Source organism: Vitis vinifera, chromosome 1 (assembly GCF_030704535.1).
Source record: "Vitis vinifera cultivar Pinot Noir 40024 chromosome 1, ASM3070453v1".
In the NCBI taxonomy this organism is placed as follows: Eukaryota; Viridiplantae; Streptophyta; class Magnoliopsida; order Vitales; family Vitaceae; genus Vitis; species Vitis vinifera.
In genome coordinates, this window is record NC_081805.1 from 5,244,453 (window position 1) to 5,256,828 (window position 12,376).

At 33.9% G+C, this 12,376-nt stretch overlaps 1 protein-coding gene across 2 annotated transcripts; it reads right to left on the bottom strand.

Annotated features, from left to right (window-relative positions):
* Positions 1 to 2,979: 2,979 nt before the first annotated feature.
* On the bottom strand, positions 2,980 to 7,397 carry LOC100262965 (protein TIFY 6B). Of its 2 annotated transcripts, none has more exons than XM_010654804.3 (7): positions 6,854 to 7,397; positions 5,905 to 6,077; positions 5,279 to 5,571; positions 5,099 to 5,189; positions 4,653 to 4,977; positions 4,106 to 4,163; positions 2,980 to 3,409 (listed from the first exon to the last, which is right to left on the bottom strand). In XM_010654804.3, exons 1-7 carry the CDS (start codon positions 7,218 to 7,220, stop codon positions 3,268 to 3,270), a joined length of 1,449 nt encoding a protein of 482 aa, XP_010653106.2. In that variant the 5' UTR covers positions 7,221 to 7,397; the 3' UTR covers positions 2,980 to 3,267. The 2 variants fall into 2 exon arrangements, with proteins under 2 accessions (XP_010653106.2, XP_002284855.2); XM_002284819.3 differs by having other exon boundaries at positions 6,842 to 7,397.
* Positions 7,398 to 12,376: the final 4,979 nt, after the last annotated feature.

The following is a 12,376-nucleotide window of genomic DNA, read 5'->3' on the forward strand; positions in this document are numbered from 1 at the left end:
GAAACAACACACAGTTGTTTGCTCATCAATAAAAGCGGAATACAAATTTGTTGTCACTGCTACCATCAAACTTAATCGAGTGTGTTCTCTATTGACTGAACTACATGCTCAAATTACTCACCCATTTACAATTTTTTGTGACAATATTGGTGTAACACAATTATACTCACTCTTGCATAGAGCATGTGGTTACGGATTTTCATTCATTCATGATCAAATTCAAAATGGTGTTCTTCATGTTGCTCATATGTCATAAGAAGATCAACTAGTGAATGATTTGACAAAATTGCTACATTACAATCACTTACTTTCTCTCAAGACCAAGATTGGAAGGACATATATATTAGTAAAAGCTTATATTTATCCTTAATTTAAATATTAATATTTATTTATTATGAGTTTGAATTAGAATAGAAGATAAAATTTGCATTAAAGTATGAGATAAAGGTGTGTTTGAATTACAATATAAGATAGAGTTTGAATTAAAGTAAAAGATAAACTTGTTCTTTATTTAAATATTCATCAATCATCCATAGAAAGTTTATGCCCATATTTTTTCTATCTTCTTCTTTCTCTATATTTACATGGCAGCACCTACATTAGTCTTTAAGATAAACAAGAAAAGCTAAAGATCTTTTTCCTTATTTTTTCATTAACAACCAACAAAAAATGGTTTTTAGGCATAGCATCTACGTAGGAATGAAACCCTCGTGAATAGAAACCTAAAGCTTCCTACAACCATTTTTGAAGCATAGAAAGAATTAAAATAAATCAAAATTAGAATTTCAAAAAATCTACTTTGAATGTTCAAACATTCTAAAGGAGCACTTCTTCAAGAAGCACTTGAACGCTAACCTAAAATCTACTTTATGTCATAAATTGATCACATAGTAACCTTCAATCTCCAATGGAGAGTAATACACAATCCACAAAAAAAAAGAAAAAAAAATCCTAATCCAAAATTAATGGAATAAAATTATCAATCTTGGTAACCTAATTTACTAACAAAATGGAAAATAAATCTATTTAAAAAAAAAAAAAAAAACACTAGGAGTGGGATTCACCGATTGAGGAAGAACTTTTTCCAACTACTAAACTGGTCTTATGGGACTCGTTTGAATCATTAAGGTCTGTTTGGAACACATTGGGAGGGATGGAAAATTGATCTCATTTATGAGATTTTGATTCATCTCCTCTTCGATTTCTCCTCAAATTTCTATGTCTATTTCTCTGTACCAAATGAAATGCACCTTAATATTTCCTTAAAGAACTATGCTAATAGATAGATTCACAGGTTAAGATTTCTATAGAAGAGTTGGAGAAAAAGAAAGATTTGTAAATTTTATTATTATTATTATAAAATATTAATTTCATATTTGCATTAAAATCCGTAAGTATTATAAAAGGGGTGTAAGAGCAAAAAGCTTCAAATAAAAATCAAAAAAGAAATTATGAATAAGAGGATACTTAACAAAATTAAGAATTAAGTGCTGAATTATTGTATTCAAAGCTAAAATGGTTGCAAGTATTATATAACATGTGACTTTAATATTACAAGATAAATTTCTATATTTTATATTTTTTTTTTAAATTATATTTTTTAGATTTTAAAAATAAAAAATAGAAAGAGCATCCAAACCCTATCTGTGTGTTGTGTTTGGTGATCAATGTTTAGTTAAATGATTTTCAACAAAGAATGGAGACATAATAGTTCAATATTGTTATTAAATAGGCTCAATAATTGGAATCCATCAATCCTGTCACTTATGACATTTGCTAAGATTGCCAAACACCATGCCCAAACAATATAAGACACTACTAGTAAGGATTCTGATTCAATCAAATTTATCCAAAGCTTAGAAATCCTAGTGGAATAGTTGAAGAGACATATGAAATAGATTAGAAGTGGGAACCAGTGGTGGTGGTGGTGGTAAAAAAGAGCGGGGAGGGATCCAATCTCCTCTGTAGATGAGCTCACTTCGTCAATGGCATTTCAAGTTTTCAATCAGTGCCCATCAGATTAGTCGGCATGAGGTAGGGGAGGAGGGCTGTAGATGAAGGTTGAGATGACAACTGAGAGTGGAGACTTGAGAGTTGAAACAACTGACTCACAAATGGGTCGTTGTTTACAACTTACAAGGCTTGGCAAGGAAGCAGCCACACAATGGACACATGTGATGTTTCATGTCTGGCCCCATCTCCCCCCGTTTTCTTTCCTGGTAAAACTTCAAAAAAATATTTGTCTGGTCATTGTAAACGTGACTATTGCCCAACTAGTGTCTGGCATCTCCAATAAGGGATCGGGAAAGCCATTCAATATTTTGTTATTATTATATTGCCATGGACCCGTGGCCCCACCTCAATGATCTTTCGTATCTGCCAAGTTTTAACGCATTCGCTTTTATCCTATAGTCTGTTTTTTTTTCAACCAAGTCAAGTGGGTCGTTCAGTTTCAGGTACCCTGCCCAGGGCTCACACTTTTTTGGTAAAAACCTACTCCAATTTCCTGGGTCATTTTGGTCATTTGATTAAAGTTAACCTGCTCCACCCCCTCGTCCTTATCCTTGCGGTAGTTGGAAACGTGGATGACCAAGTAAATTACCATCATTTCCAATTTCAAAATTTGATACCCATATCTTGGACTTCCCTTTTTATATTAATCCAAGACCACGAAAAAGATTGACCAACCAGACATGTGATATATGGAGATGGGGGCATCTTGGTATTTCATGATTTCTCCTTTGGCACATGCAGAACCTGATAAAGGTAGACACACTTGAAAATGATGGTAATGTTTATTGCAAATTTGTGACAAAAAAGAAAGGTAAAGTTTGAACAAGGTAAGCCATAAACCATTAACTTATCCAATTGACACCCTTTCTGAAAGAAAAAATTTGCCATGCTAGCAGTGGAAAAACATTATAACAAGCAGGTTGGGGAAAGATCAAAAGGTCAAATAAGAACTGCAAGTATGCAGGATGGCTAAAGTATACAGTATACTTATCTAGCAATTATTTTCACAACTTAACAAAAAGTTGAATGCGTACACATCATACAGAGTATCATATTGGTGGTGGAGAAGGATCCTACCACCACATTCAAGTAAGAAAAAATATTAAGAAAATATTAGTCAAGATTTAGAGTCAAACAAGCAGGGATTACGGATTACAACAAAACAGTGGAGTAATTGGAATTTCCGACTTCTATAATTTAACTACAGAAATTTGCAATAAATTCGTTGTTCTAATTTGGCCTCAGACATTATGGCTACTCCTTGTTAGCTGAAAGAGCACCAGCACCAGCACTTGCACCTGCACCAGAACTCGCTGTGTAACTCATGCCATTAGATCCTGGGGTGGCACATTCAGGGGATTTCTTGCTGATATTGTATGGCGCTGTGCTCATCACCCTGCACCCATAATCACAAGCCTCAATTTAAGGAACAGTTCTCAAATGCATGTTGCAATATTTCCACCCTAATTGGGTGGAACTGATCATTGAGTTTTATATGCTTGCATGTAAACTGAAATATAAGGTGGGCATTTCTTAGATTTGGCATGATTACTAGTTCAACCACAAAGGAGAGATCCTACTGATCCCAAGTTTACAGAGGAAAATTTTGAACAAAACTTTCCCAAGCAAGTGCTCCCATACAGACACAAATGTGCAGTTACATCTCAACGACCAAGCTAGATACCCACTCAAATGGTACTGGCAGTAGGCCACAAACCTGGAGCAACCTTTCTCAAAAAGGTCTCTCCAACCTGAGGCCTCAGTCATCTTATTCAACGTAACCTTCAAATAAAATTGATGTAAGAAGCTTCTAAATGCAATGCATGTACAGGGGTTGTGCCCCTTTTTTGTTAGGCACTTTTCATCCATAATCTTTATTTGCCTATTGAAAAAATAAAAAAATAAAAATAAAAATGCAGAAGTAGCTTGGAGAGCAAAGTCAGCTTCAGAACCTTTGGTTCTTACCTCAAAATTCCAAAGGTCCTACCAATGTTTACTGTTTACCTAAAAGATAGTGAGCTGCACCTAAAAGTTTCAAGGGGTTGATTCAAAATAAAATTTGTGAAAAGCATCTCCTAGTTGAAAAAGTTACCTCTCCTTGCGCTTCTCCAAAAACCGAGCCAAGGATGCTTTGCGAGCTTGAGGAACAGCTGCATAAGAAAATTGAATGTCATTTTCACATGGTACTAACTGCAACGGTAAATCTAACAATGGCTATGGAAAATGATAAGAAGTGAGTATTAAGAATTCTAGATTCAGGAAATATTCAATACTTGGTATAATTTGGTGACCTAGAAATTATTCAGCTAACTATAGAGAGAAAAAAGAAGGAACACAATTGAAAAAAACATGGGGAGAAGCGACCTGGAAAAAGCTGACCATCCATTTTATAATTTTAATACATGATAATGGCACACAAAAATATTTTAAAATCCTTTTATCAGCACTATGTAACTTACAACATAATTCTAAAACTATTACTCAATAATTTTGCTATAGTCATGAACACACTCGAGCTTGTTGAATCAGTTACCCACCAATAATTAAAGTGTCACAAACAATTAAAGTGGCTTTCAAAATCACAGATTTACTCACAGAAGCTTAAGATGTTACAACACCTTGCTATCATAATGACATACCTGATGGCATCATAGGTGTTGCAGCAACAGAGAGCATTTTAGGGGAATCCAATTTGGTAACAGGAGTGGCAGAAACCCCTGTGGTTTTAGCAGCCAACACTTCCTCGGTGCTAGTAGATCCACTCCCAGACTGAGCAACAGGATGTGAAGAAACAGATATGGGGCTTGAGAGACCAGAGCAAGGTGATATATTCATGGGCTGGTTTGCAAGGACACCATCACCTGCTGCCAGCTTTGAAGCAGGTGTCTGGACTTGAGCTCTCGGTTGCCCCATTCTAGAAGCCATGGAAGCCCCATTCCCAGCCAAGAACATGATAGCCTGAGCCTGGATAAGATGTTGAGCAAAAGAAAAGATAAGAAAAAGTTCTGAGTTCATGTGCACAACCCAAGGGGGGTGATAACCAGGACAAGTTATTCAAGCCTTTAGAGAGAGAGAGAGAGAGAACCTTCTCAGGCGAGATATCATCATAGACATTCACTGTACCAGCATAAAAGATGGTCAATTGGGAAGGAGATCCAGATGTCTTAAAATTATTCCTACAAAATAAATCCAATGAATTTCCATTTAGTATAGGTAAACATGGTCGTTAAGTAAATTTGACTTAGGCATAAAAGCTGATAAATACCATGGTTCAGTGATTCCAGCAAAAGAACCAGCAGAGGGCAGAATTCCATGTGGAGCTGAAACAGGAATTCCTCCAAGTAATTGTTGCTTCAGGGCAGCACCAACCATGTTCTGACCAGCTGCAGCAAAATGGGTCTTGAAAAAGGGGTTGCCCATGGAAACTGAAATCGTTTGGTTTGAGACTGGAAACATCTTGACATCATGAGGATGATGATTCATTAAATGTGAATCATGTTGCACAGGATAAGCTGTCACTGCAAAACTTCCACCTTGCCTATCGGGATTGACTGCTTTCTATAGAGCAAAAACCATTGAGAAACAAGTAAAAAATATAATCGGATACTGATATGAACTTTAGTGATGACAATTAACGGATGGGTTTGAACACCCATAAAACTGAGTATTTAATTACTTTGTTTACAGCATTCAAGGGGATAAGAAAAATCCATCAATCACAAAGATACTCAAAAATCAAGATGAAATTATTTCCGTGGATTTCCCAAAGATCCCATTCATTTGGTGAAGTAGACCCATTTCAAATGTTATGAGAAATAAGCCTCCTTAAGATCCCTAAACCCTTGAAATTATAGATTTATAATCATTCAAACAGAAGGGGTAATAGCAAACCTGCATTTCACCAGCTGGGCATTTGTTACTTGGGTCAAATCCAGAAGTCACAAGGGAATCAGATGCAACCTTTTTGGACTTGTCTTCTTGCGCAGTCTTAAAAGACATGAAATGAGGAAGTGCAGAGATCTTGTTTGAAAAGGGCCACTGTATTCCCGAACCTTTAGTAAATGCTACAAATTCAGAAAGTATAAGCAACAAATCTCGGTTAGATACAGCATATGCTTTTATTTTGATAAGAAATCATCTGCCAAAAAAATTGAACAAATAAATAACACAACCATAGGGACTTCAAATTTAAGAAAATTTTCTAACTCCATGCCCAAGACTACATGAGAAACCATACGCTGAGGAGATTAATTGAAACCCAGAAACAAATAACAACCCTTTTTTCCACAGGAAACAAGAATCATACTCTAAAATTATCCGAAAAACAACTGAAGAAAATAATCAATTACATAACAAAGTACTTCCAGATGGAATTTTAACATTTTTCATGGACACTACATGCTGAAAAAGAAATTAAAGCTACCCAGATAAGAGATTGCTCATCTGCTAACCACAACCAACTATTATTACCATTTTAGGCTGCAAAATAGTAATAAATGGGTATGATTTTAGGTTTCCAGAGAAACACATGTGGATTGGGAAAGAAATAATTCGTAATAGTAGAATTAATTAACCAAACAAAACCATTTAATTTTTTCTATTTATTATTTCATTCAATTGTCTAGGCACCACCTGCCATGCTGCACTCATATTCTGAATTAAATTAAATAGCACAAAAACGCCAAATTTTAAAAATTAAAATGCCAAAAAAAAAAAAAAAAAAAACCATTTCAGAGCCAGAATTCCATAATTTCAACCAAAACAAACTAGTCAAAATTGAAAAGATAAAGAAGCAAATATATAAATAAACATAAATGAATAACACTACCTGAGTCTTTACCTCCTTCAATAATCTCCTCTTTCACAACAGCCAGGGGCTCTTTTGAACTCAAACCCATGAAATCTCTCTCCATTTCAGAGCTCAAAATAAACCAAGCCGAGAAAATCCTAGATTCACAGATCAAATGGTGAAGCTCTTTTATTCTGTAACACCAAACCCTAGAATCCTTATCACGCTCCAAGCTAGAGAGAGGAAGAAAAGCTTTCTCATCCGCCGAAATGCTTCCAACGACAGCAAGTGAGGGAGAGAGAGAGGGAGTCAGATTTTTATTTATTTGATGGATGATTCTTTTTCTTTTTTTTTCCTTCTTTCTTTTTGAGCATATATGATCCACAGGATCCTGACCGTTCATTTCATTCAAAGTCATGGTTTTATTACCATCCCTGTGAGGGTTACCGGTACTTCCGGTGTTTGACCTGTTGGTCCGGTCAGACAACACGTGCGCGAGCTTTAAATTTTTTAAATTCACACACCACCAAAATCGCAACCACCTGTCGGTGGTACCGCAAGATTTTCACTGTTTCTCAACTCAGAATGCGCCCCGTGGATACAACCTGTGACGAGTGTGGCTCGTGAGTCAATAGGGTTGAGGGGGAGACTCAAGGTTGAGGTCCTGAGGACAGTCAGGCTCCCGTCCCCGATTAATCGCGGATTTTGGCGGATGACTCGCGGATCGTGTTTTTTTGACATTTTTCGTGGGTGGAGAAATTTGGTACGTGCGCTGCTGACGTGGAAAGCCATCTGAGAAGTACTACATGAATCAGATGATTTAGCGACACGTGAACAAATTCTCATCAGATCTGGACGTGAAATTTTTGAAATTATTAAAAGTTGCGTATGGCTACAAATTCTAGCAGCAAGGCTATTATCAGGGTGGTCCACGCGCTCTTTTTTATTTTATTTTTTGGAAACAAATACTACTGAAATTCAACCGTATCCTTATTATTATACGTCCTAAATATTTATATTCTTTTTGTTAACGTATAAAAAAAAAGTACGAGAATTTAATATCGTTAAACACATGACTATATTTTAAATTAGTAAAAATAGAAACATAAATCCAACATTCTTTATGTCCGTCCACGCAGGATATACTCAAAAATAATTTATTGAGTATTCACATAAGTTTTTCCAAATATTTTATCAATCTTGTTAAATTTTTTTCTTAATTACGTGGAATATATGACCTGTTCTGATTTGTATCGACAAACTTTGTGTAAGTTAGCCTTGTGAACACGTCATAATATATAATATTTAATCACCCAAAACTCCCAGCTGGTGCTGTTCAGTGTACTTGTTTGTATACTTTGGGTAAAAAGAAGATAATGATGAGAATATAAAAAAAGGCAGGACTGAAAAATATATTATTATTATAATAATAATAATTAAAAAAAAAAAGAAAAAAAGAAAAAAAAAGGTTGGCAGAAAGAGAAGTGGCATCTTGTCTGTCTGTGACGTAGAGACCCATTTCACAGAATCCAAAACTAAATCTCTGAGGTTATCTTTTGGGAGGAGAGGAAGTTAGTTGGAGAAGATATTACCTAATATCAAAAATGTGAATAAAGAGATCTAATTAATTTTGGTGAAGGGTCACTTCAAAGTGACTGTTCCTATGAGTGCCACCCAATTTAGATTCTTAGTCAGGTCTAATCATTGAGACCTTAAAACATGCTTCCCGGTTATCTGCATACCTAGGAAAATAACTGGCTGCCCTTTAGCCTCATTAGACGATCCACCCCCAATTTAATTTTTTAAATATAATAAAAAATATTCATTTATTGATATGCACAGTCTTATCCCACTTGCAAATTATATATCCCTCAACTAATCCCAAAAACCTTTAAAATTAAAAATTGGATAAATCCCCAATATTCTTGAAGGGACTCGAACTGATAATCATTGAAAAACAAACCCAAAATCGGACCAACTAAACCACCCCGGAGAGTTATCCTACTTAAAAATTTTAAATTTAAACGATTATCTAATTAGTTTTTAATAAGTTCGAATCGTAAAATATTGACTTTTGAATATGAAAGAACCTGATCAAATTATAATATTTTGCATAATATATAGATTTTGGTGCATCTATTTATGCATTTTTATTATTTTTTTGTACTTTGATATAATTATTTATATTTTTATTAATGGTGTACTTTTTTTTTTTAATAACAAAGGTTAAGAATTGGGTAGGTATCGTAGTTTTTTTCTATAAAAGGAAAGATGAAGTGGGAAATTCTTTAGCATTTCTTTGAAGATCACATGCTCTATAATTCATAAAATTCAATTCCAATGGTAGGGCATGAAGGGAAAAAGGAGGCAAGAGTGGGGGGGCATCAAACTCATATTTAAAAACAAAATCTGGAGGGAGGATTACATGACATATGTGTATGGAAAAGGGGGAAAGTGGGAGCACATGTGCAAATTTACAATGAATTGAATAGAGCTGTCAGTCCCATGTATGTAGCTCATGTCGTTATAGCAATTCTTTATCGGTGGCCCACATCCACGTGGAGAAGGCGAATGGATAAGAGCCAAGGAAGAGAGGGGCAAAACTAAAGCACGTTTCCCTCCGATTCCTCTTGTTTATTTGTAGGGTACAGTGCTTTTAGCCTCACGTGCCGTACCTTTTTAGGTCACAGGTCAAGTTTCTCATCTACTCCTCCATGTGCCAAAATTTCTCTCTTTGCCAACTGTCATCCATCCCATTTTCTTCTTTGCTTATCAGTTATCCCTTTCTCATCAATATAAAAAAATAAAAATAAAAACAGGAAGTTTGATGCACTTAGCTGTCACGGGAATCAAGTAAAAGAGCGGGAGGGCCAGCTTTTTCTTTAAGAATAGTGGATCGTGTCACGCGGTTTTGAGGAAATGGTTTCACATAAAATAATGTTTTTATTTTTTTATTTTTTTAAGAAAAGTAAATATTTAAAATAGTGAGTGGTGATGGGCAATGAAGAGAGTAGGTGAGCGTGAAAAACATGGGTGATACTGTGAAGGTGGGGATGATGAATCACACTCCACTTGGTGGGGACCACCGGGCCCTTTTAAGGATTCCTCCTCCTCCCGTATAAAACGATCGCTTGCTCACGTTCCCGAATATAGTGGTTGAGAATAAGAGTATCTTTGGTGGTGAGGTTAGGAATGGCTTGTGGCCTTTTTAATATTTAAATTTTTTTATTTTTTAAAAATATCTTTTTTTAAACTATAAATTTTGATGTTTGAAAATTTTTAAATAAGCTTTGACTTAAAATAAATTAAATTATTTTTGTTATGTGTATTTTACGGAAAAAAAAAATGAATTTATTATAAATTAGTAAAATTATCATCATGAAAAAATCAATAAATTTAATACTTGACAACGTTAAGACATTAATTAATAAAAATAAACAACTTAACACCATCCAAGCATCAATAAACAATAAATAGCCTATGATAACATTTAGCTCTATCTAGGATAAAATCAAGTTATTAGGTATAAGTATATTTGGTAAAACAAGTTAATAATTTAAGAATAAAAAAATTTAAAGTAATAAATTAAAATAAATTAATTTTTTTTCAATCTTATCTATCATCTGTTTTAAATGTTGTAATATCTTTTTTAATCTCACATATAAACATAGTATTCTCGTTACAGGGTCAAATAAATTCTTACCTAACCATGTAGATTTCATTTGTTTTGCGTCCAAATGGATCTTTACAATTTTAAAACACGTTTATAAAATTAAAAAGAGTTTATATATATATAGCATCAAAATTTTTTTCTTTTATCCAAGGTATGATATCACATATAAACTTTCTTAAAAACTTGTAAATATTATGGATTTTACAATTATAGATAAAATTTACTAAATATAAAAAGAATGTACATACTCGTTCTTTATTCAAATAAACAACTTAAGAAGGTATAAACCTTTATATTGACAAAACTTTTAAATATGATTTTGACATATTTGAAAGTTTAAAGTTTTATGGTAAAATAATGATTATATATCCAATAAGTGCATTTTCATTTTCGTAAGTGCAAAGATTGAATTTTATAAACAAAATCTCTATGCCTTATTTGGACGGATAGAAAAAGTGTAATTTCCAAAAGGTATATTTTAAAATATTAAAATCATGAATTCTACCAAAAGATCCACAAGCATTGTAACCACCCATGGATGACATTTGAGCCTTCCCTTGGAGGGCACTCCAACGCCCCTCTTGTCCTTCCTTCATTTGGCCTTTTTTTTTTTTTTTTTTTTTTTGAAGTAGTTTCACTTGGAATTTTAATTCGATTCCAATTTTAATAGCCATTACATAGTCATAACTCTCCAAACACCTACTTATCTTAATCAAATTCAACATTTGAGGAACTTGAACTTTATAATTAATGCATGATGATAAAAATCCAAGGGAATAGGTATTGTTGGAGCTACTATAGGAATAAAATGATCACTTATTATAAAAAATACTAACAATTTATCTTTATAATTCAGGTTTTTTCCACATTTTAAAATTATTTAATCTTAATATTAAGGAATTAAAATAAATAAAATAAGTTTAAAATAATATATGAAAATAATATATTAACTTTACATTTTTTTTTCTTTTTTTTCCTTACAATTTTTCCGAAAGCAAACATACCTGAATCATTTATGTTACAAAACATTACAAAACCTTTCACTTTCATTTCAATTTTCCCCTTAAAAAATTTATCAATCATGGAAGCCCACATGCAGCCATGACCTCAATTATTATTATTTTTTTCACCCTTTTTGCACGGCTTATTGTACAATTAATTAAATTGGTACGGGTAACGTGGAACCCATAAAACGGTTGAGGAAATATTAAATATGTTTGTGAGGCGGTGCCCGTAAGCATATATATATCCCAAAGTTTTAAATCACAAAGGTGTATGGGCACCAAACATTTATTTAAGAAAACCCATGTGCCCAAGTCACTCAAGATTTCAAAATGCCCTACTAATTTATGGCTAATTCCCCACTCTTCTCTGCTGTGGTCCCAAGTTGACCCGGCTCTCCCGATCCCAAGGCCCCAATCTATACAATTGAGAAAAATATCTGTCTTTACCTCAAGGACTTTTATGGTTATGAGAAAGGAATCTATGCATATTTTATAATAAAGATTTTCTACTTTGGATATTATTTCCATGCACCAAAATTATTATAAGCTTAAGGTGATGGTGACCTGTAAAGTTTAGGCAAATATGACCAACCATTGGTATTGTTGTCACTCATGTGGGTTATCTTTGATCTCACCAACGACTATTTATTTGGGATACTGGCCCAACTCAATGACAATAAATTAGTTGAAAAATGAGAAATGATCGTAGGTGAAGATGCCAAACAGGCCTTCCTGGAAGAGGAAGGTCATTATTGAATTTGCTCAGGTTTGTACACGTTTTATGTTATTTATGGAAGAATAATTGTCATGGGGTGATGGGTTTGAAAATGATGATTGAATTATATGGAGAAATTAAAACTCAAAGGCAGTAGGATTGAGGAAGGGATGTTGATTGTA